We start from the raw sequence: 23613 nt of genomic DNA on the forward strand, positions 1-23613 counted from the left end.
CCACAGTAATGTACATCTTTATGCCGATGATACCCTGCTGTACTGTAGTGCTGAAGTGGCACTCAGTACACATGAATTAGTTTTCAGTGTAGGCAAAACCAAAATACAAGATTTTCATCAACGTCAAAAACATTGCTTTTGACAATCTTTTCATCTCGACACTGACTGGTCGAGGAATGTACAGAGTATAAATATTTGGGCATTTGAGAGAAGCTCACGTTTTAGATATCGTCGTGTACCAACCCCTGTGAGTATGTTACGTCAAAAAAACTCATTTTTTTGCAGAAACAAATCACATCTCCCACTGCATTGTAGGGAAACACTTTCTTAGGCAACTTTTTATCAGTCCAGGATTCTGGTGACATCTTATACATATATACATCAGCTGCAACTCTCCAGCCCTTGGATGCTGTCCATGACTCTGTACTAATATTTATGACTGCCTATAGTTATATCACTCATCATTTAGAGCTGTATGCTAAAGTTGGATGCCCCTCGCTCTCTGTAAGGTGTGATTTGTCAGGCTGTTACTGTTTTTTTACCCCCTTACATCAACTCATTACTGTCTTTTAATGTGGGCCCTTATTGTACCTGCTCAAATGACCGGATTACGTTGCAGGTTATTTACTGTGCATCTGCAACCTGGAATAACCTGCAAAATAATCCAAATTCATTTTCTAACATTTTGACAATTCAGTTTTATAATTTCATCCCATTTAACTTCCAACTGCTCTTGTTTTAGTTGATATAATTGTTTTAAATAAATTAAAAGCATTAATTACTGTCTACTAATTTTACCTTTTCATATTTTATTGTGTTCTGAGCTTATTTTTGTGCTGATGTCTTTTACTCAGCTAACATTTTCAGTGAAGCCTTCGCACCTCAATGTGCTTCGAGTTTAAATAAAGGTTGAATTCATGAATCTGCTAACAATTTGTCATATCCCCCCTTCTCTTTACCATTAGGTATTCTTGAGGTGCTGTACTGTGTCCTAATTGAAAGCCCCGAGGTTTTGAACATCATCCAGGAGAACCACATTAAATCTATCATCTCTCTCCTGGACAAACATGGAAGGAACCACAAGGTTTGTCTTCTCTTAGTGCCAGGAACAGGGAGGGAAAGGAACATTTGCCTGCATCAAGTTAATTAGCTCCAGCTGACACAGTTGGAGGTGGTATTTGGAGTTTTGCAGCATCCTCATGAAACACTTCCTGGTTTGTTGTAGCTGGTGGATGGAGGTTTCACATGTAAAAATGGAGGTGATAGTTGTGTTTTTCCTGTAGGTGCTGGATGTCTTGCGCTCTCTTTGTGTGTGTAACGGTGTTGCTGTGAGGTCCAACCAGAACCTCATCACTGAAAACCTGCTCCCGGGTCGCGACCTCCTGCTGCAGACTAACATTGTAAACTACGCCACCAGGTACTTAAACGGCTGCAGAATTTACATCCTGCTAGTTGTGGTTTTCTCTTTTTCACACATATTTTGTCTTGTAAACTCAGCGTGCGACCCAATATCTTCCTGGGTACATGTGAGGGGTCCACCCAGTATAAGAAGTGGTACTACGAGATGATGGTGGACTATGTGGAGCCCTTTGTGACGGCGCAGGCGACTCACCTGAGGGTGGGCTGGGCTATGACGGAAGGCTACAGCCCCTACCCTGGAGGAGGAGAAGGCTGGGGAGGCAACGGTGTAGGAGATGACCTCTACTCTTACGGCTTTGATGGTCTGCATCTGTGGTCAGGTGGGACTTACTTCCTGAACTTGTTTGCTATTTCCCATGATGCTGTTTGTGTTGTCGTGACTCCCTCGTTTTCTGCTCTGCTGTTCAGGTACCGTCGCCCGCCAGGTGGCTTCACCCAGCGCTCACACTCTGGCTGCGGATGATGTCGTCAGCTGCTGTCTGGATCTGAGCGTGCCCAGCATCTCCTTCCGCATTAACGGCCACCCGGTTCAGGGCATGTTTGAAAACTTTAACGTGGACGGCCTCTTCTTCCCCGTCATCAGCTTCTCTGCAGGAGTCAAGTAAGTTCAACACAACAAAGTTGTCGGTGCCATTTTCTTTTCTTGTTCTCTGTTAATTAATTCTATTGATGTTAATTTCTTCATTTAACTGGTACAACAGTGAATTAAAGTGACAAATATTAATGCAACGCAATGATGCAGGCATAGAAAGGCTGCCAGCTTTTAAAATGATGCCATTTAGTGCTAATTTGTGCCCTGCGAGTGTAGTTACACATAAACAAAACTGTGAAATATTCAAAAATAATTTAAGATGACAGAATATTTTAAGTGACACATTTCTGCAGTCTGTTAGTTTCAAATGATCTTTGTCTTTATCTCTAAATCTCCCCCCATAATCTCTTTAAAATCTACAGTGTCTTGTCCTCACAGAGATTTTACAGCTGCTGTGTGTAATGGTCCGTCAGAGTGCTGAGATGGGGGTTATGTTGCATTGACTGATGACAGCAGCAGGAAGGGAAACATAGGCTCAGGAACTGGCACAGAAATTAAATCAATGTTTTCTTTCTTATGAGACGTATAAAGATCAATGCCCTGTTGTCATAAAGGACTTCAGCAGTACGTAAAATTCAGTTTCAAACAGATAAAGACCAGGACTGACTGTTTTTGTCACCCAAGGGCTCGCTTCCTGCTTGGTGGTCGCCATGGAGATTTCAAGTTCATGCCGCCACCCGGTTACGCCCCGTGTTACGAAGCTCTGCTGCCCAGAGAGAGGATGCGTATCGAACCCATCAAGGAGTACAAGCACGACTTTGACGGTGTTCGCAACCTTCTAGGCCCCACTTTATCCCTCACCCACACCTCGTTCACCCCCTGCCCTGTGGACACCGTTCAGGTAAAACCTCTGAAACTAAAATCAGACTCTGGTCATATTTGTTACTTTTCGGTTGCTGACTTCCCTTTCCTTTATAGATCGTGTTGCCACCTCACCTGGAACGCATCCGAGAGAAGCTGGCGGAGAATATTCACGAGCTCTGGGCTGTCACTCGTATTGAGCAGGGCTGGACCTACGGGACTGTGAGTACGGCGTCAGCACTGGAATACTGAAGCAACTGTAGATGAGTATTGATGTGAAACTGGCAAATTTGGGTGATTTGGAGCTCTTGAGCAGTGTGAGAGTCATATTTTGAAACTCTTATGTATGTAGACTGTAGTTCATTGTTCAATAGAAAGGCCCACTTTAAGACTTTGTGTTATCATTTTCTCAAAAAAGACACTTGCGTTGTTTTTAAATGCCTTGGATAACAATAAAGAGTGGTTACTGGTAGTGTTAATTTACACTCTTTTAAGGGGGAAATTGTCAAAATCACACCAGAAAATGGTCTATTATTGCAAAGAAAGCATAAAAATAATTGATTTTTTGGGAGGTTGTGAATGAGAAACTGTTGTTTTTCTTTACAGTTCAGGGATGACAACAAGAAACTCCATCCTTGTCTGGTGGACTTCCTCAGTCTGCCCGAACCAGAGAGGAACTACAACCTGCAGATGTCTGGAGAGACTCTGAAGTGAGTTTATAACTGAGCTCATGTAGCAGGTTTGGCTTGAGTGCTTATTTCTTTTGACACTGTTGACCGGTGATGTCTGTGTCGTCCCGTAGGACTCTCTTGGCTCTGGGTTGCCACGTCGGTATGGGTGATGAGAAAGCAGAGGAGAATCTCAAGAAGATCAAGCTCCCCAAGACGTAAGATTGTTTTCTGGCTGTATAAAGTAACTTTCCCTGTGATCTTGGAAGTATATCAGAATATGTCCTTGTCTGTCCTCCAGCTATGTGATGACCAACGGATACAAGCCTGCCCCCCTCGACCTCAGCCATGTCAAACTGACACCAAACCAGAACCAGCTTGTGGAGAAACTGGCGGAAAATGGACATAATGTTTGGGCGAGGGACAGAGTGAGGCAAGGATGGACCTACAGCATCGTGCAGGTGACCATTTTTGAAACCTTTTCCAATCGTATGTTTGTATTTTATGGAAAGCCATGTGGACCTAATGTATTTATATTAATGAAAGCAAGCAAAATCTTTGCTGACATGTTGCCATTTCAGCGTTTTATTGGCTTTTTGTAAATAAGATGTCACACCTGTTGCGTTTTTATTCTTAACTCTTAGATCAAGCTATGTTCTGTTACTCTTTTCAGGACATCGTAAATAAAAGAAACCCTCGTTTGGTACCTTACAACTTGCTGGACGAGAGAACTAAGAAAACGAACCGAGACAGTGTCAACAACGCTGTCCGCACCCTCATTGGCTACGGCTACAACATCGAGCCTCCAGATCAGGAGAGCAGTAAGTCAGCCTAAATCATGCTAACGTGTTGATTGAATGCAAACTATCGTGCATTTTCTAATTTCTTTCTTTCTGAGGCTTACTTGTCTTATTATCTGTCCATCCCTGCAGCTGGCCATGGCCTTGAGAACACCCGTGGTGACAAAGTACGAATCTTCAGGGCAGAGAAGTCGTACGCTGTTACCCAGGGGAAGTGGTATTTTGAGTTTGAGGCAGTGACGACGGGGGAGATGAGAGTTGGTTGGGCGCGTCCAAATGTCCGTTCCGACACTGAACTGGGAGCAGATGAACTGGCCTACGTCTTCAATGGCAACAAGGTCAGCCCAGTCACAGCTTTCAATCCAACTTAATCAGAATCAAACTGGGGAAATATAGTGCATACCAATGTCAAAGTAAACAAAAAGCTGTTTAAACTTTTCCAAAACACCCTTGACTTTACCCAAACTATTAAAAATATCTACCTTAATTCCCTTGAGATAAACCAGATTTCAGTAATAGTCTTTTTTTAATGTTTTGTAAAGCTAGGATAACATTAAGTGAACACTCAGCACCAAGATGAGAAGAAGTCGTAGTAGATTCAAGATTTCTTTATTTGTAATTCCTCTGTGCTAACCCTAATCCTAAATGTAAATTTTTATTTCATTTATTGATGCATCTCTTTGTAGGCTCAAAGATGGCACATTGGCAATGAACCGTTTGGTCGCCAGTGGCAGTCCGGTGACGTAGTCGGCTGCATGATTGATCTGACTGAGATGAACATCATGTTCACGCTCAACGGAGAAATGCTGATCAGCGACTCAGGCTCGGAGATGGCTTTCAAAGACATTGAAGTCGGGGAAGGTGAGACTTTTTTTGATCAGCATCAATAGCAACAACTGAAAGAAAGCATCTCTTGGCATTAAATTCGTTTGGCATCATCATATTTTCTTTTTTTTTTACCAATTTTTTTCCTGTGCTTTCACCCATCAGGTTTTATCCCAGTTTGTGCTCTGGGCCTGTCTCAGGTCGGAAGGATTAACCTTGGTCAGAATGTCAGCAGTCTGCGCTATTTTGCCATCTGTGGCCTGCAGGAAGGATTTGAGCCATTTGCCATCAACATGAAGCGAGACATCACCATGTGGTTCAGTAAAAGTTTGCCCCAGTTTGTGCCTGTGCCCACTGACCACAATCACATTGAGGTAGCTACTCAGTTGCACATGTAAAATTCAGTGAAGTCAACACTTTAAAATGATGTCCGTGCAGATTCTCAGTCATCCACATCAGTGAAAAAGCAACTTAACATCTTTTTGGGTTCTTGAAGAGGTTTCTTCTCTTAGAAAAGAGGTTAAACATCTGCCTAAAAGAGATGTCCAGTTGTGTTTGTAGAACTTTGAAGTTTGAGAATTAGATAATAATAAAACTTTGTCTGACAGCTCTCGCGTGTGGATGGGACCGTGGACAGCGCCCCCTGTCTGAAGCTGACCCATAAGACATTTGGGTCGCAGAACGCCAACACTGACATGATGTTCCTCAGACTCAGCATGCCGGTCCAGTTCCACGAGACCTTCAAGATCCCGGCAGGGACCACCCCTCTCACCCGAGCCCTCACCATACCTGAGGAGGAGGTGGTGGTGGTGGAGCCCGACTCCGAGTTTGAAGTTCTGAAGAAGTCTGCCAGTCGCAAGGAGCAGGAGGAGGAGAAGAAGGAGCCGTCGGTGTCGAAGGAGATCTCTGTGGAAAACGAGAAGGACTCGATGTCAGAAAAGGGGAAGAAGAAAGGGTGAGTTTGGCAGTTTGTGCTGGTGGAGAAGAGGAAAAAGCCTGCAGTGTTAAAGTTGTTGAATATTACAGAAATGTTGTAGTCCTCCATCCAGCATTTGCTATAGACAGGTTTGCTGTCCTTATTTTACTTTTTTTTTTTTTTTTTTTTTTAAAAGAAATGTGCTACATGCATTTATTGATGCTACATCTTGTGGTTTAAATTAAGTTGTTTGACAATTAAGTTCTATATTAGTTTGCAAAGAAGCTGGAGGTTTCAATTTTTCTGTGCAACAGATTCTTCTCCAAAGCCAAGAAGGCAGCCATGACACCTCTGGCTCCTCCTCCTGCTCCTCCAACGGTGCCACGTTTGGTAGAAGATGTGGTTCCTGATGATAGAGATGATCCTGAGATCATCCTCAGCACCACCACTGTGAGATTATTCTCTGCTCATGATAGCACAAACATCCTGCTTATTTGGACTTCATTGGCTTTAGAAGTTTTATCCAGAAGTTTTCTGCAGAGACAAGCATCTCATTTGGTTCCTTTGTGCTTCTGTTACCAGTATTACTACTCTGTGAGGATCTTTGCTGGGCAGGAGCCCTCCGGTGTTTGGGTCGGCTGGGTGACTCCTGATTACCACCAGTTTGATCCGACCTTTGACCTCTCCAAGGTGCGCAGCGTCACCGTCACCGTGGGAGACGACAAAGGCAACATACATGACAGGTTAGTCTTTTCCACATGCGTGATGGCAAAGACTTTAAGTTTATATATGGGTTATTTTAAAAATGTCTGTGGACCCACTTTCACCATGTTTTTTGCGTATTGAAATTTGAGGCTATGTTTTCAAGCTTTTTAAGATAAAAGCCTAAAATTTTTGCTATTACTAAATATCATGCCATTATGTTTCTTAGTTATATTTTGAGTACAGTTTCAAAACTCCAAAACTACTTGGATCACACAATCTAGCAATATTTTTGTTTTGTGGAACTTGTCATACCTGTTATCTAGTTACCAAAGTTAAATGAAATAGCTCTTCATTTCATTTTTGTGACCAAGTATTTCACATTACAAAGTATTGTAGGTTTTGTTTTGTATAATTATGATGTTCAACTACATGTCTAATACACTAGTTGACTTCTGAATTATATTTTTTTGTTTATGTGAGCTCAAACATGGGACTTTAACTCACTCATATTCAGAGACTGCTTGATTTTCCTGTGCAGTACTGCAGATTATTAATCAATGACATGATGAGAAATAACAGTGAGACTTTCAGGCTTTTATCTGTAATAGTTCCCGAGATATTACTGCAAAAACAAACGTGCTGAAAGTGGGTTGACGGGCAATTTAAAAAAAAAAATCGTTTATCTCAGAAAGTATTTGATATATCAAACTAAAATTTCACAAATATCTTTATAAATATCCATATTTTATGCTATAAAGTTTCAGTCAAATCAGAGATGGTCAAAAAGAGTTATACTGAAGATTTCATGATTTATATTATTTATTTATTTGAACATATTGTAATAATTCAACATGTCTTTCCACTGGTATGCTGACAACACAAAGTACATGCTCCTTTTAAGGTAAATAACTATAAAAACATAACAGACTAGAAAAACTGCCTTCAGACTATCCAATTCTTGTAACATTAGAGAAAGCAAAAGAATTTGATATCTGTGTGAACTTATTTTACGTTTATCTTCCTCTGTCTTGTATTTTTGTAATTTTATGCATCAACTGCCAAGTGTTTCTGCTGCGATATAAACAGAGATGAGTTCATTTGTGTTGAGTTTTCACATGGCCGTGTGTTTGCCGATTCTTTGCAGTATGAAGCACAGTAACTGTTACATGGTTTGGGGAGGAGACCTGGTCAGTAACCAGCAGACCCGCTTCAGCCAGGAGGACATGGTGGTCGGCTGCCTGGTCGACCTGGCAACGGGCCTCATGACCTTCACAGCCAACGGAAAGGAGATCAACACCTTCTACCAGGTGAGGAGATTCTACACAGTATGTATGTGTACGGTATTTGTTTTCACTTTAAATGTGGATGTTACTGTGCAGCTGTAAAACCTGAGGTGTGTCGTTTCAGGTGGAGCCCAACACCAAGCTGTTCCCGGCCGTCTTCATCCAGCCCTCCAATCAGAACATGGTGCAGCTGGAACTGGGCAAACTCAAGGTCAGAAGCTACTTTTATACAGCTGCCTCTGGTTAACATATTTTTCAAGCTCAGCAGCTCTCATGCTCCAGTCAGACCAGCTGGGTAATGTGGGTCAGAACCTCACTGGTGGTCTGGTTGATGGGTCAAGGTCCAGCACTTCATCCCTATTCTCCTCCCGACTCGTGTTTAAAGTCAGTTAGACGTTGCTGATCTTATCTGTGACAAAGCATCTCTGTTCAGATAAAACTGATTCAACTAACCTCGGCACGATTGGGAGAAAAAGAAAATGGAAAGAAAGAGATATGGGACAGGGAATGTAAGCCAGCCAGAGCAAACGTCTGTGTAGACAAAAGGAGAGGAATTTTACTCCCTCTGCTTGCATAAGTGTTTTTTTTCCTCACATTCTCAAAACTGCTACTACTGCACTTGCTTTTTCTTTCTCTGATTGTAAACGTCCCCTGTTTGTCTCTCCCACATCAGAACATCATGCCCATCTCAGCGGCCATGTTCCGCAGCGAGCGTAAGAACCCCGTCCCCCAGTGTCCTCCCAGGCTGGACGTCCAGATGCTGACTCCGGTTATCTGGAGCCGAATGCCCAACCACTTCCTCAACCCGGAGGTGGGCAGAGTGAGTGAGAGGTTGGGCTGGATGGTGGAGTGCACTGAACCTCTCATCATGATGGCCCTGCACATCCCAGAGGAGAACAGGTCAGAAACAAGGCTGTATTCCACATCAAATACTTGTTTTTTTCTTTGTTGTTGTTTTTATTCCATACTGCAGCTGCCCATACTGTTTATGTGGTATGCATACAGTGAGGACATACTACACTTTGGGGGAATGGTGTAGCTCAGCAGTTAAGGCTTTGGGAAATTGGTCAGAAGGTCAGAAGTTTAAGCCCCAACACCACTAAGCTGCCACTGTTGGGCCCTTGAGAAGGACCTTGACCCTGTTTCTGTACTCCAGGGATTTTGTAGTCTGGCTGACCCTGACCCCATCTTCCCAACAAACTGGGATATGCAAAGACTACTTTTGTTGTACTCCGCAATGACAACAAAGTTAAATCTTCTTCTTCTTCTTCTTTGTCTTCCTTATCTTCTTCTTTTTCGTCTTCTTCATTGTCTTCTTCTTTGTCTTCTTTTTCTTCTTCTTCTTCTAGTTCTTCTTCTTCTTCATAGCATTGTGACTTAAGTTTTTTTTCTTCCATTCCTCATTTAAATTTCTTGTTCTTCTTGTTCAAGTTCTTGTTCTTCTTCTTCTTCATAGCATTGTGCCTTACGTTTTTTCGTCTGTTCCTTAATGGAACACACCCCAAGTTTGTAATTGGTACCTGACATCTTCCATGGTGTATTACAAGTGATGGAGTGTTGTTTAAAAATTGACGGTCAACAGCAGGTCATTCACCCACAATTTTTAAATGTAATTTACGTAGTATTTTACCACAGTAATCTTGTTAATGTCTAATTCTTTGTCTATAGAGCAAGGTGTCAGGGGTAAAAGATCTGGTATTTTGGTGCTGTACTTATCAGTCTGTTTTTAAAACAAATCTTTTTGCTGTTAAGAAAATTCAACACAAATTAAAATGAATAACATGCTTTTCATAATGTAAACTGTAACATGAAGCGTTTTTGGAGCTTGAGAGTGTCAATTAGGGAAAAGACTGCAAACATGCAGGTATAATCATGTGCAAAGCGTTAATTATGAGTGTGATAGTGTTTCATCAGATTTACCTAATTACTACTGACCTTTAGTGCATCTTTTTGCACAGGTGTATTGACATCTTGGAGCTGTCGGAGCGTCAGGATCTGATGAAGTTCCACTATCACACGCTGATGCTCTACTGCGCCGTGTGTGCGCTCGGCAACAACCGAGTGGCTCACGCGTTGTGCAGCCATGTGGATGAGTCCCAGCTGTTCTACGCCACCGAGAACACCTACCTGCCCGGACCTCTCCGCAGCGGCTACTACGACCTGCTCATCAGCATCCACCTGGAGTCGGCCAAACGGGCGCGTTTGGGCACCAACAGGGAGTTCATCGTTCCCATGACCGAGGAGACTCTCAGCATCCACCTCTATCCGGATGCCAAGAAGGCTCATTCTCTACCTGGCGTCGGCCTCACCACCTGCTTACGGCCAAAGCTGCACTTCTCATCCATCAACTTTGTCGGCACCGACCCTGATCTCTACACACTCAGTCCTATATTCCCTCTACAGGTAAGAAGCAAGAGACAGGTGGTGTCTGAGCAAAACGTTTTGGTCACCGATTGCTGATGCTTTATTGTTCTTGTGCAGGAGCTGAAAACCAGGGCGATTAGCATGCTAACGGAGGCTGTGCTGGATGGTAGCCAGGCCATGAGGGATCCCGTAGGAGGCAGCGTGGAGTTCCACTTCGTCCCCATCCTGAAGCTGATCAGTACGCTGCTCATCATGGGCATCTTCAACGACGAGGACACCAAGCACATCCTCAAAATGATCGACCCCAACGTTTTCAGCGGAAAGGAGGAGGAAGAGGAGGGAGAGAAAGCCGAGGAGGGAGGAGAAGGTGAGGAAGGGAAGGACGAGGAAGAGGAGGACGCTGAGCTCGAAGACGAAGGGGTCGGCGAGGACGAAGAGGAGGAGCTGAAAGAGCTGGAGAAGGCAGAGGAGGAAGAGGCCGAGCCCAAAGAGGAAGGAGAGGAGGGAGAGAAGGAGGAGGGAGAGGCCAAAGGAGGAAAAGTGGACGGCGAGAAAGCAGAGGAGGAGAAGGAGGCCGAGGCAGTGGAAGCAGAAGCAAAAGAAGAGGAGGAGGGTCCGGAGGAAGGATTACTCCAGATGAAGCTGCCGGAGTCTGTCAAACTGCAAGTCAGTGTCATATCTGAACTCTGCAAAACTTATATTCATATCTAATATTTTACAAATTATACATCTTAAACCTGTTTTCCTCATCTTGTCTCCCTCTTTCAGATGTGCACCCTCTTGCAGTACTTCTGCGACTGCGAACTGAGGCACAGGGTGGAGGCGATCGTGGCCTACTCAGACCAGTTCGTCCACAACATTCAGAGCAATCAACGTGTTCGCTACAACCAGCTAATGAGAGCTTTCACCATGTCGGCTGCCGAGACTGCACGCAAGACCCGCGAGTTCCGTTCACCTCCGCAAGACCAGGTACCAATTACCGGTATTTTATCAAGAAGAGCAGTTCTCAGTTTGACCTTGTACAAAAGCTTCTGAGGACAAGATTTTACAAGAAGATTGGAGAATGCAGCTGCAAAGAGACACTTCATTTTGCAGAAGACTCAAAGTAGTCCTAGTAAAATGCAAAGAAGCAAACAGACAGAATATATCTGACTGAGTTTTCTGTCTCCCCTTCAAGGTTCTTTTGCTGACCAACTTTAAACATGGTCCAGAGGATGAAGAGTGTCCAGTGCCAGAGGAGGTGCGAGACACTTTGGGAGACTTTCACAGTGATCTCCTGCTCCACTGCGGTGAGAAATCCTCTTTGTGTATCTGTGTGTTCTGTATGTTTTTCTTCTCTTGAGGACTTAATGCTGTATTCCTGTTTCACACACAGGTATTCATATTGAGGAGGAAGCAGAGGAAGAGGAGGTAGACACGTCACTGAGGGGCCGACTCCTCAGTCTGGTGGACAAGGTAAAGAACATCCGCAAGAAGGAGGTGATGGAGGAGAAACCAGAGGTCGAGGACGAACCAAAACTCAGTAAGATCACACAGAGATACTTAAAGGAATTCACCTGCATTAATAGTTAAATGTCATTTATTTTATTTTCAGGTCAAAATGTTAAAATTCTTCGCTTTTTGTTCTCGTCACCCAGGCACTCTTCAGGAGCTCATCTCCCACACAATGATCCACTGGGCCCAGGAGTCCTTCATCCAGAACCCCGGTCTTGTGCGTCTGATGTTCAGCCTGCTCCACAGGCAGTACGACGGCCTCGGCGAGCTGATCCGAGCGCTGCCCAAAGCCTACGCCATCAACGCCGTGTCTGTTCAGGACACCATGGACCTGCTGGAGTGTTTGGGACAGATCCGATCGCTGCTCATTGTCCAGATGGGTCCTGAAGAGGAGCGACTCATGATCCAGAGCATCGGGTCAGTATCGGGGGGATAGTATGCACATTTATAGTAAATCAGTGACATTCATATTTCTCTATATTGTGATAATTGTAGGAAATGTGAGATGATTTTCAACGTTTTAATATTTTGTTTAATAATCGTTTATTTTTTTGAAATTGCGAAGTCTCTATGTCATTGCATACTGCTTCTGACTTCTTCATTTTTTTTCCCCATTTTTCCAGGAATATCATGAATAATAAAGTGTTCTACCAGCACCCGAATCTGATGAGAGCTCTCGGCATGCATGAGACCGTCATGGAGGTGATGGTCAATGTGCTCGGTGGAGGAGGAGACTCAAAGGTAACTGTGATGATTTTTGACACTCGTCTTGTTCAACCATACCTTTCACATATATTGTTTGTTTCCACCTCAGCTCACATTTAACAGCATGTAGCTCACAAAAGTTTTTACTTTTTTGTCTCCAGGAGATTCGATTCCCCCAAATGGTGACCAACTGCTGTCGTTTCCTGTGTTACTTCTGTCGCATCAGCCGGCAGAACCAGCGCTCCATGTTTGACCATCTGAGCTACCTGCTGCAGAACAGTGGCATCGGCTTGGGTCAGTATCGCTCACCTTCTGCACTGTTTACTCTAGTCTACATATGTCTTTTTATTTTCCATTTTTACCGTTACAAAGCGTCTTTCTCTGTATTTAATTGAGTATTTATGAGCAGGTTAAAACATAAAGATTTGTTTGCTATAACAGACCGTGAAAATCTGATAAATTTTAATGTGTGTGACCCTGGATAAATCCAGGTGATGTTGAATTATGCATTATTGTTGCATATTCATCCTCCATGTGCAGGCATGCGCGGGTCCACACCTCTGGATGTGGCTGCGGCCTCCTGCATTGACAATAATGAGCTGGCCTTGGCTTTGCAAGAGCAAGACCTGGAAATGGTTTGTGAAAAGATAGAATTAAGACGATAAAGCCACATGGGTGCAGTGCAGCCATCAGCTTATAACCTCTATCTTTCTGGTGATGTAGGTGGTGACGTACTTGGCCGGCTGTGGACTGCAGATGTGTCCGATGCTCCTGTCTAAGGGATACCCCGACATCGGCTGGAACCCCTGTGGAGGAGAGAGATATCTGGATTTCCTGCGTTTTGCCGTCTTTGTTAACGGTCAGCTATTAGCGTCATATAATGTGATTTTGTGTTGTGAGTTTCTGTCACTAACATTTGCACATTTTTTTCCTCAGGGGAGAGCGTGGAGGAGAACGCCAACGTTGTGGTTCGTCTGCTCATCCGTCGCCCTGAGTGCTTCGGTCCGGCCCTGAGAGGAGAGGGTGGCAACGGCCTGCTGGCTGCCATGGAGGAGGCCATCAAGATCTCAGAGGATCCAGCGAGGGATGGACCCACGGTCAAAAAAGACAGACGCTTCATGTGAGTGCTGGTGCCATATCCAATGCTCATTCCACTTTAATTAACTGGAAAACTTGACAACTGTTTGACTCAACAAATATCGTAAACTTTCAAGGCATTTTCATGATGGTGTCCTCTTGATTCTCAGGTTTGGTGGTGAGGAGCAGCACGAGGAGAACCGTGTGCATCTGGGAAATGCCATCATGTCCTTCTACTCGGCCCTCATCGATCTGCTGGGTCGCTGTGCCCCTGAGATGCATGTGAGTAGAGCAGCTTTCAAGATATTGATTCCTCCAAAACCTCCAGGTACAGTTAACCAGTACTTATACAGCATGTCTTATATTTTCATGTTTGCAGCTGATCCAAGCAGGCAAAGGTGAAGCTCTGAGAATCAGGGCCATCCTGAGGTCTCTGGTGCCCATCGAGGACCTGGTGGGGGTCATCAGCCTGCCTGTACAGATTCCTGCCTACGGAAAAGGTGATATCCAACAAATGTACTTTATAAACTTACAAAATGTGGGAATATTTGGCATCCTCCTGCACGTACAAATTCTTCTCTCCAAACCACAGAAAGTCAGATTATTGAGCCCAAGATGTCAGCCAGTTTTGTGCCCGACCACAAGGCCTCCATGGTGCTGTTCCTGGACAGAGTTTACGGTATTGACAACCAGGACTTCCTGCTTCATGTGCTGGAGGTTGGCTTCCTGCCTGACATGAGAGCTGCAGCTTCTCTGGATACGGTGAGAAGGAAAAGACACGGGCGTAAACTCAATATGAAAGAGTTTTTATGGGATTTCCTGCAGTTTCCCTTCAAGATTGAAACAGCATGCATCTATTACAGTCACTATAGATAGTATTTCTTTGATTTCAGGTGGCGTTCAGTACAACTGAAATGGCCTTGGCCCTCAACCGCTACCTCTGCTCGGCTGTTCTGCCTCTGCTCACCAAGTGTGCCCCGTTGTTTGCCGGGACGGACCACCGTGCCATCATGATCGACTCCATGCTGCACACCATTTACCGTCTGTCCCGCGGCCGAGCCCTCACCAAGGCTCAGAGGGACGTTATTGAAGAGTGCCTCATGTCGCTCTGCAAGTCAGTAATAAAGACAGAATCCCTGTTTAGGAGAAATAATAATTGGGCAGATGAATAATTATTGCAACACAGAAATCTACATTTTGCATTCATTTACACTTCGTATTTACCATGAAGTTTCTTGAAATACATTATCTGTTTTACAAGAAATAACTAACGGACTAGACTCTGTTAAAAAGGATCCTGAATGACATTAAAGAAACGATAATTTGGCCTATTTCAAACAGATTTCTCATTAGGCTTTTTGTGACATTCTCAGGTACCTTCGACCTTCTATGCTGCAGCATCTGCTCAGAAGGCTGGTATTTGATGTCCCCATCCTCAATGAATACGCCAAGATGCCTCTAAAGGTTTGCCTGCTGTTGCATTTGTTTTATTTTTATTGCGTTTCATAATAGCAGTAAATTATACTGAATGTAGTAAATATATACACAAATATATACACAAAACCTGTTCAAACACAGATCGCAGAGACTGTATTGTGGTGGAAAGTATTCATTACTAACAACCAGGTTGCAGATATTTCTAGTAATTTGCTAACTTGTGAGGGCCATATACATTTACAACTTAATACTTTGTATTTCACTCTCTGATTTATTCGTTTCAGCTGCTGACCAACCACTATGAGCGCTGCTGGAAGTACTACTGCCTGCCAAACGGATGGGCCAACTTCGGCGTGACCTCTGAGGAGGAGCTGCATCTTTCTCGAAAGCTCTTCTGGGGAATCTTTGAATCGTTGGCGCACAAGGTGAGAGATAAGTGTCCTGATGTTTAACTTCTACACTTCTTCTACACAGTTTAAGCTTAATTAATCACTAACTTGGCTTCTTTGATGTCAATTTGAACTACAGAAATACGATGCAGAGCTCTTCAAGATCGCCATGCCCTGCCTCTGTGCGATAGCCGGAGCTATCCCTCCTGACTACGTGGATGCCAGCTACTCATCCCACACTGAGAAAAAGGCCTCAGTGGATGCTGAAGGCAACTTTGATCCCAAACCAGTGGAAACCACCAAGTGAGAGGAAGAAAAAACGAGACTATAATACAGTTTAAATACTTGTTTGTTATAAACATACAACAACAAAAATCTAATTTAAACTCTTGATTTGACATTGAATTACAATTATCTTCCCATTTTAATGCTATTGCACATGTTCAATATGCAGCTTGCTTATGATATGTAGTTGTAGTTACATGTACTGTAAATCTTTTTAAGCTTTTAGTGCTTTATTAGAAACTTGAAGTTCTATTATGAAAGAATATCTGCTGCTAAGAGAATTGCAGTGTCATTTTCATACTTAATTCACTGGTTAGTAGGAGCTAGAGTGTAAATTCCAAAGATAAAGTTTGTTCATAGATTGCTGGAATCATAACCTGTGCAGCATTACTTATAAGTTAATGTATTTGCAGCACCATCATCCCAGAGAGGCTGGATGCTTTTATCAACAAGTACGCAGAACATACTCATGACAAATGGGCTTTTGAAAAGGTCAGTTATTTTAAAAAAAAAAAAGTTTAAAATTGGACTTTAAATTATTTGTTTTCAGTAAATAATGTTTTCTGTGTAATGATTCTTTGTAGATTCAGAACAACTGGACGTACGGAGAGTTGTTGGATGAGAACGCTAAGACTCACCCAATGCTTCGGCCGTACAAAACATTCTCTGAAAAGGTAATTTTTCATCCTTGTCTTCCCTGAATATTGATAATTATGCAGATTACAGGTGCTAAACTGTAACTGAACTGTAGTCACACTGTGTACTGGGATGCCAGCACTGTTTAAATAGCAGTTCTAAAACATAAACCTTTCATCTGTAAGTCTGGGTTTGAGTTTTGCTGGCCCTTTTAAATCTTCTTTCTGTTTCTCAGGACAAAGAGATCTATCGCTGGCCCATTAAAGAATCCATCAAGGCCATGCTGGCGTGGGAGTGGACCCTGGAGAAAGCCAGAGACGGGGAGGGAGAAGTCGAGAAGAAGGCTGTCACCCGCAAGATCTCTCAAACCGCTCAGGTATAAGAGAGAGAAACATTTAATAATCTGGAGAATTAAGAATACTGAGCTGTCTATTTGGCCATATTGGAAGGATGGTTCTTGCACAAGTTTACCAAAAAAGAAACGATGGATTTCTTATGCTTCTATGCTTTTACATATGTTTTTTTTTTTTCTTTTTTAGGCCACGTATGATCCCAGTCACGGCTACAACCCTCAGCCAATAGACATCACAGGAATGGCCTTGTCCAGAGAGCTGCAGGTACGTGTCTTTATGCAGGATTTCACGGATCTTATGTTTTGCTTTGACATCTGTAAGAAACTGGGCAGGTTAATTCTCTTTGCAGTAGCTGCTCTTAATCTTTGAAACAGATTTCATACTTTAAAAACTTCTTTTGGAGGTGTTTGATTCATAAAGACAAATGGTTTTAATAACTTCCTTTAGTTTTATCTTTTAGCCATTGTACTTTATTATATTAATTGTGCTTTATAAATAAATTTGACTATCCTCTTTATGCAGTCTATGGCTGAGCAGCTGGCAGAGAACTATCACAACACCTGGGGCAGGAAGAAGAAGTTGGAGCTGCAGGCCAAAGGCAAGACTTTTTTCTGTTATTTTTTACATCCTAAACTGATTTCGTTTTTTAACAGTTGCTGGTTAGTCTGTTGATTCTAAAACTGACTCGTGCTTCTATTAGGTGGTGGCACCCATCCTTTGCTTGTGCCTTATGACACCCTGACGGCCAAGGAGAAGGCCAGAGACCGAGAGAAAGCCCAGGACCTGCTCAAGTTCCTCCAGCTAAATGGATACGCCGTGACGAGGTCAGCTGCATGTCTTCGCTGTTTAATGTTAATGTTGCTCTTTCAGTTCTTCTCATTTTTGCACCTTCTTTTTCCACGCTCAGGGGCCTAAAGGACATGGAGCAGGACATTTCCTCCATCGAGAAGCGTTTTGCGTACGGCTTCCTCCAGAAACTTCTCAAATGGATGGACATCGCCCAGGAATTCATCGCTCATCTCGGTACTGCTGTTTGAGATGTTTTTGAGTCAGCAATTTATTCCAGTGCAGAGTGACTTATTTTTCTTCCCTCCTTTCTTTCTTTTTGTTGAACAGAGGCTGTAGTTAGCAGCGGTAGAGTGGAAAAGTCACCACACGAACAAGAGATCAAATTCTTTGCCAAGGTGAGCTACTTGATGCTTCACTGAGTTTTAGTAGTGAAGTCAGGAGCTGGTTGTAGCAGAATCAGTGTTGATAAAAAGACCTGTCCTCTCTCTGCACCTTAAACAAGCCGAGTCTGTTTAATGGTGCGACTTTGTGCTTTGTAGGAAGCTGTTTTTTGCGATGAATCATTAATCTCAGGTTGTTTTTATAGATCCTCCTGCCGCTGGTGAATCAGTACTTCAAGAACCACTGCCTGTACTTCCTCTCCACTCCTGCTAAGGTTTTGGGCAGTGGAGGGCATTCGTCCAATAAGGAGAAGGAGATGATTGCCAGGTATGTGCATTAAAAGCATATCTAAAAGCTGGGTTGTTCTCTGAATTGTGTGATTTGAACTGTTCACCCTGTACCCTCCCTTTAGCCTTTAGGACTTCATGTGATAGTGTCTGTCCTCTCCTTCTGCCACCTCCCTCCATCTCTCTCTCCTATTGTGCAATATCTGTTATTTCCTTGACCTCCCTTTTGCTTTTGTTGTACTTGAAACATTTTTCCTGCCCTGTTTCCCTTCACCATCCTCCCTTCCTCTCCCTCTCTTTCCTCTTTTCTCCTCCTGCCTCAGTATCTTCTGTAAGTTGGCTGCTTTGGTGAGGCACAGAGTTTCTCTTTTTGGTAAGGAACTTGCATGATGGTGTTACACCCTGTCACCATCTCTGTCCCTCTGTGTCTGATTTCTTTGTTTTCCTGCAAATCTTTCTTGCTTCCTTGATTCCCTGTTGTTTACATACTAATCAGCAGACTCACACTAAGTGTATCCTCACTTGCTGTCATTGCTCTTTTCCACTTTACTGAATCTTCTCCTCTAATGCTTCTCTCTCTTCAGCTCAGCTTCTGCTTGGCTTTAGTGTTTTCTCATGATTTTAAAAATGTTTTGCTTTTAAGGGTTTGACTGAGATCACAAAGTGAAAGCATGGATGTTTGTAATGATATCAGGTGTCCACAGACAAATAGTGAACTGCAGCTCTGTGATGTTTTCCCAGCCTGGCTTTATGAGGCAGTAGATTTTCATTTTCCTTCCCTTCACCACCATTTGTCTTTAATAGCAAGTCACTCATAGCTAGTGGTCAGTAGATAGTAGAACGTTCTCCCAGCATTACATTGTGGTAACTGCATAATGGTGGTATTGCGTTTAAGGAATCCATTTTTACAATATAACAGTATTTCGTTCAGCATTTCCTGTCGTCTCAGCTATGCATTCAACATTATCTGTGATCAAAAATGAATGGTTTTAGTGGTATTATGAGTTTATTCAGTGTTTTCTAACACTCTCTATAAGTGTAAACCTTGTTTTCTGTTTTTAATACAGACCTTTTAAATCTAACTCCTTGTTATTATGAATAAATCAGTCCTTTATGCTAAATTCAGCTCTTGTAAAAGTGGTTTTCCGCCAAAGGACAGCACTAACGAGGCATGTTTGATGTGCTGTTTTCAGGAACGGATGCGAGCGCAGTGGTAAACTGTCTGCACATCCTCTCACGATCACTGGACGCCAGGTAACTCATAACCTATTCATACCACGTCGCCCAGGCACAGAGAAAATAGAAACAAACTCTGAGATTATGGATTGTGTATTGACTTTTCTTATCTGTCCTCATTAAGGACTGTCATGAAATCGGGTCCTGAGATCGTGAAGGCTGGTCTGCGCCAGTTCTTTGAGAGTGCTGCAGATGACATTGAGAAGATGGTTGAGAATCTGAAACTGGGCAAAGTGTCCAGTCGAAACCAGGTCAGAGGCAGAGCTGTTGTTGCACATAGAAGATATTTGTTCATTTTTCTTGGGAGCTGATATCTGAATTTGTGTTTTGTCTGTAGGTTAAAGGCGTGTCCCAGAACATCAACTACACCACCACCGCCCTGCTGCCGGTCCTCACGTCACTGTTTGATCACATCGCCCAGCACCAGTTTGGAGATGACGTCATGAGTGAGTGAAGTTCTTCTTGCCGTTGACTTATGGTTCGTCTAACTGCAACCGATTCCAAGCTAATGCAATGCTTCTTCTCCACATCCTCAGTGGATGACTTGCAGATATCCTGCTATCGTTTAATGTGCAGCATCTACTCTTTGGGCACTGTGAAGACTCCACATGCAGAGAAGTGAGTAAAGAGTCTAAAAGCAAAAGGAAAACAACTTGTCTACACCAATTTTATTGTAACATCAAAGCATGGAAAAATCAACATTTATTCATCTGTTTCAAAAGGTGGATTTTGCATTCATTTTTACTTGGTTTATGTAGACGAATTTGAAGGATTTTGTTGTATTTTTCTGCCAAGAAGTGAGTAGAGACCTCAGTGAATACATGCCTAAAGGCGAGAGCAAAACAAGTTTTCTTCACTAGTTTTATTGTCAAGTCAAAGCAGAATTGCAAAAAATGTGAATAATAATGCATGTATGTTTTGTAAGATTGAATATGCATTCATTTTTACTTGGAATATGTAGACATTTTGTGTTGTTTTTCTCCTGTGCAGACAGCGACCGGCTCTTGGCGAGTGTTTGGCCCACTTAGCAGCTGCTATGCCGGTGGCCTTCCTCGAGCCAGCTCTGAACGAATTCAACACATTTTCTGTTTACACCACCAAGACTCCCAGAGAGAGATCCAGTGGGTTTTGACATTTTGTTTTGATTTCATCCCCCGCAAAACATTACCCATACATTTAACTTTTTATTTATCAGATTATTGGAATGTGTTTTTGTTTTATCTGCCTGTTCTGTCCCTCCTCAGTTCTGGGTCTTCCCAGTCAAGTCGAGGAGCTTTGCCCCGACATCCCAGAGCTGGAGGTCCTGATGAAGGAGATCCATGACCTGGCTGAGTCTGGGGCTCGCTACACAGAAATGCCCCATGTGATTGAGATCACCCTCCCCATGTTGTGTAACTACCTGCCACGCTGGTGGGAGAGAGGCCTGGAGAATTTCCCTGAGCTGGAGGGCCAGCTGTGCACCTCCGTCACCTCCGAGCATCTCAACCAGCTGCTGGGTAGCATCATGAAGATCGTGGTTAACAACCTGGGTATAGACGAGGCCTCCTGGATGAAGAGATTAGCAGGTCAGTGAGCAGAAGTTTTACAAGAAGCAATGGCTTTGTCGGGTGATTGGACGAATCTTCTGGCAACAATAGTGGAAGAGAGTTGCACAGCAATAGTTGCTTGGTGGTTGCTTTCGTTTTAATGTTTAATCCAACAACTTGTGAATTGTAAATGCTGTACAGTTGGGGTTGCAAACACTTTCTTGGTGATTTTTACTTTCTTTGCAATGTGGTTAGATATTATTTCACGTGCACAACTACATTTCCACATGGTGTACTTCACATATTTGGAGAAAACTGCTCACTCTTGTTACAGTTGTGTTTACTTCTTGTGTATCTAGTATTCGCCCAGCCCATCGTCAGCAGGGCTAAACCAGAGATGCTTAAATCCCACTTCATCCCCACCATGGAGAAGCTGAAGAAGCGCTCAGGAAAAGTGGTGGCTGAGGAGGATCAGCTTCGCATGGAGGGCAAAACAGAGGTGGACAGTGAAAATGGGACCATTCGAGATGAGTTTGCTGTGCTCTGTCGGGACTTGTACGCTCTCTACCCTTTGCTCATCCGCTACGTGGACAACAACAGGTAGCAGAACTTGCAGATGCTTTGACAAACATGGGCAGTATTTTTTTTGCTGTTGTGTTAATGCTGGACAATTCTAATCTTGTATCTAGTGTTTAAAATCAAGGCAGAACCATTCTTATCTTTGGGTGTTGTTTTTTTTTTCTTTTCAGACACACTTATCATATTTGAAGTCGAACCAAACCTCAACATCTATAAAAGCTCTACCTTTGTCCAGTGATTAAAGTGACATTACCTGCATGTATACCTGGCCAATTTTTACTCTGTCTTCAAATTTCATTAAAAATTAACTTTGAATAGATCCTAAGAGTGATCCTTTAATGTAGTTTTTTTGTTTTGGGTTAGAAATAAAGTGTTGAATGTCATCAGCATACAGTGTCATAATAAGTTAGAATTAGTTCTGCATGAATTTACAAAATTAGATATGTCAACAGTTTTTTGTTTTCCAAATAAATTTCAATATTGAGAACAAATAAATAAGGAAACTATGGCATTCTTAAGTTTAAACTTTGTTCCACTCCAATTTTCCCAAACAAAAGCCTTTGCAGCATCTACTGTAAGGAGATAAATATTGCATTAGATGCTGTTCTTTGTTTTGCTGTCTGCAGAATGAACCTAGTTTTGTTAGTTGTAATAAAATGACTGACTGTCAGCACTGATCTACAGTGTTTGTTTGGAGTTAATCTACTACTGTCATTGTTGTCTTTGCGTGCAGGGCCCGGTGGCTGACCTGTCCAGACCCAGATGCAGAGGAACTTTTCAGGATGGTGGGAGAGGTCTTCATTTTCTGGTCAAAGTCCCATGTAAGTCTTGTATTGTTTTGGCCTATTCTGATCAATTTTTTTGTGATTTCTGTTTGTCTCTTGCCACTTGACATGAATGTTGTTATGTATTTCAGAACTTTAAAAGGGAGGAGCAGAACTTTGTGGTGATGAATGAGATCAACAATATGTCCTTCCTGACTGCAGACAGTAAGAGCAAGATGACCAAGGTAAGAGTGAACAAGCAGGAGAAAAAAACAACCTATTAGATGTTTGTACTTCATATCTTGAGCTGTAACTCATTAAGAAACTAAACTCTAATAATGAATGTTTCACTAACGCCACCCATTTCAAGCAGAGAAAGATTTAAAAGGAAACTCCTCTTGATCTGTTCTCAGCTCTTTCATTTATAAGTAAGAACATCAGGTAAATGATTATTCTGTGAATGATAATCATTTCAAATTATAACTTTCTAGAAATGTTAGACTATTGGGCTATCACACAACCATTAACATCCTTTACCAGGTGAATTTTAGTGGCAGAATGAAGTCTTTGGACAGTGGTTAGGAGTGTTGCTAACTGTGTTTTCTCCTTATATCCTGTGTCGGGGTTGGACGCTGGGCCTCTAGGCCGGAGATGGAGAGGTTAGACTGTGTTTGTGCACGAGCGCTGTGCTGATCGCATGGCACCCTGAGTTTGGGAAGGCATTTCATCAAGCTCTCCCACAGATTACAACACTTCTTATATACACAGACCCCAATATTCACACACATACATACACACAGTTGCTAGCAGGAGGGAAGTTGCTACACATCTCTGGGTGAAAGGAGCAGAATATATTGTAGATGCAGCTGTGCTTTTGTTGAAAGTGTTTTCTGTGAGTGGGATGTGTGTTTGTGATGGTGAATGTGAGTGTGTACGCTTATGTTCTTGATGTGTGTGTTTGTATATGTGTGAGTAGGGGTCTGGAGCGGCTTGATGAAAGCTCTTTGCTGTAGATCGTAGAAGCCTGAGAGGTTTCATGGCGCCCAGCTGAGCAGTGGCATCTCTAATTTGTGCGCTCCTGCAGCCGGGCGCCATCACCCTATTTTGGTTTGATCAATAAAATGGTTTGCCTTTAGATCGTCCCTGTCGGATACGGTTGTGGAGCATCTGTGAAACTTTGTCAGTGACGCTTGGACTTTTTCCAGCTTTTCTTTTCTTTGTTCTTGTTGTTGTGTCAAAGATTCCTGCGCTGGGGGACTCTTCTCGTTTCAGTATCACCATTTGGCTTTGTGCTTACAAAGC

General features: G+C 42.9%; 1 protein-coding gene across 9 annotated transcripts in view; it reads left to right on the plus strand.

The window, feature by feature from the left end:
* Positions 1-23613, plus strand: part of ryr1b (ryanodine receptor 1b (skeletal)) — a 77213-nt gene that overhangs the window by 25926 nt on the left and 27674 nt on the right. For 7 of the 9 annotated variants that reach the window (XM_023286929.3, XM_055011845.1, XM_023286934.3 and 4 more), the window contains exons 16-72: positions 966-1084; positions 1284-1417; positions 1498-1739; positions 1828-2020; positions 2636-2852; positions 2930-3034; positions 3419-3522; positions 3615-3698; positions 3782-3941; positions 4154-4301; positions 4413-4618; positions 4967-5141; positions 5271-5479; positions 5714-6060; positions 6336-6471; positions 6604-6764; positions 7871-8033; positions 8134-8220; positions 8683-8909; positions 9968-10412; positions 10491-11039; positions 11142-11342; positions 11551-11662; positions 11749-11895; positions 12011-12284; positions 12491-12608; positions 12734-12866; positions 13113-13207; positions 13296-13431; positions 13509-13692; positions 13820-13931; positions 14029-14149; positions 14242-14411; positions 14543-14763; positions 15023-15113; positions 15371-15511; positions 15615-15778; positions 16174-16252; positions 16345-16434; positions 16632-16772; positions 16936-17013; positions 17272-17347; positions 17450-17573; positions 17657-17772; positions 17866-17933; positions 18125-18246; positions 18530-18579; positions 19400-19460; positions 19567-19693; positions 19780-19888; positions 19979-20060; positions 20433-20563; positions 20687-21007; positions 21328-21568; positions 22281-22368; positions 22464-22556; positions 22956-22970. In XM_023286929.3, coding sequence (XP_023142697.2) covers positions 966-1084; positions 1284-1417; positions 1498-1739; positions 1828-2020; positions 2636-2852; positions 2930-3034; positions 3419-3522; positions 3615-3698; positions 3782-3941; positions 4154-4301; positions 4413-4618; positions 4967-5141; positions 5271-5479; positions 5714-6060; positions 6336-6471; positions 6604-6764; positions 7871-8033; positions 8134-8220; positions 8683-8909; positions 9968-10412; positions 10491-11039; positions 11142-11342; positions 11551-11662; positions 11749-11895; positions 12011-12284; positions 12491-12608; positions 12734-12866; positions 13113-13207; positions 13296-13431; positions 13509-13692; positions 13820-13931; positions 14029-14149; positions 14242-14411; positions 14543-14763; positions 15023-15113; positions 15371-15511; positions 15615-15778; positions 16174-16252; positions 16345-16434; positions 16632-16772; positions 16936-17013; positions 17272-17347; positions 17450-17573; positions 17657-17772; positions 17866-17933; positions 18125-18246; positions 18530-18579; positions 19400-19460; positions 19567-19693; positions 19780-19888; positions 19979-20060; positions 20433-20563; positions 20687-21007; positions 21328-21568; positions 22281-22368; positions 22464-22556; positions 22956-22970 — 8843 coding nt within the window. The remainder of the gene's footprint in view (positions 1-965; positions 1085-1283; positions 1418-1497; positions 1740-1827; positions 2021-2635; positions 2853-2929; positions 3035-3418; positions 3523-3614; positions 3699-3781; positions 3942-4153; positions 4302-4412; positions 4619-4966; positions 5142-5270; positions 5480-5713; positions 6061-6335; positions 6472-6603; positions 6765-7870; positions 8034-8133; positions 8221-8682; positions 8910-9967; positions 10413-10490; positions 11040-11141; positions 11343-11550; positions 11663-11748; positions 11896-12010; positions 12285-12490; positions 12609-12733; positions 12867-13112; positions 13208-13295; positions 13432-13508; positions 13693-13819; positions 13932-14028; positions 14150-14241; positions 14412-14542; positions 14764-15022; positions 15114-15370; positions 15512-15614; positions 15779-16173; positions 16253-16344; positions 16435-16631; positions 16773-16935; positions 17014-17271; positions 17348-17449; positions 17574-17656; positions 17773-17865; positions 17934-18124; positions 18247-18529; positions 18580-19399; positions 19461-19566; positions 19694-19779; positions 19889-19978; positions 20061-20432; positions 20564-20686; positions 21008-21327; positions 21569-22280; positions 22369-22463; positions 22557-22955; positions 22971-23613) is intronic. The other 2 variants (XM_055011846.1, XM_023286937.3) reach the window with 1 other exon arrangement.

The sequence above is a fragment of the Amphiprion ocellaris genome, chromosome 7, assembly GCF_022539595.1.
Source record: "Amphiprion ocellaris isolate individual 3 ecotype Okinawa chromosome 7, ASM2253959v1, whole genome shotgun sequence".
Lineage (NCBI taxonomy): Eukaryota > Metazoa > Chordata > Actinopteri > Pomacentridae > Amphiprion > Amphiprion ocellaris.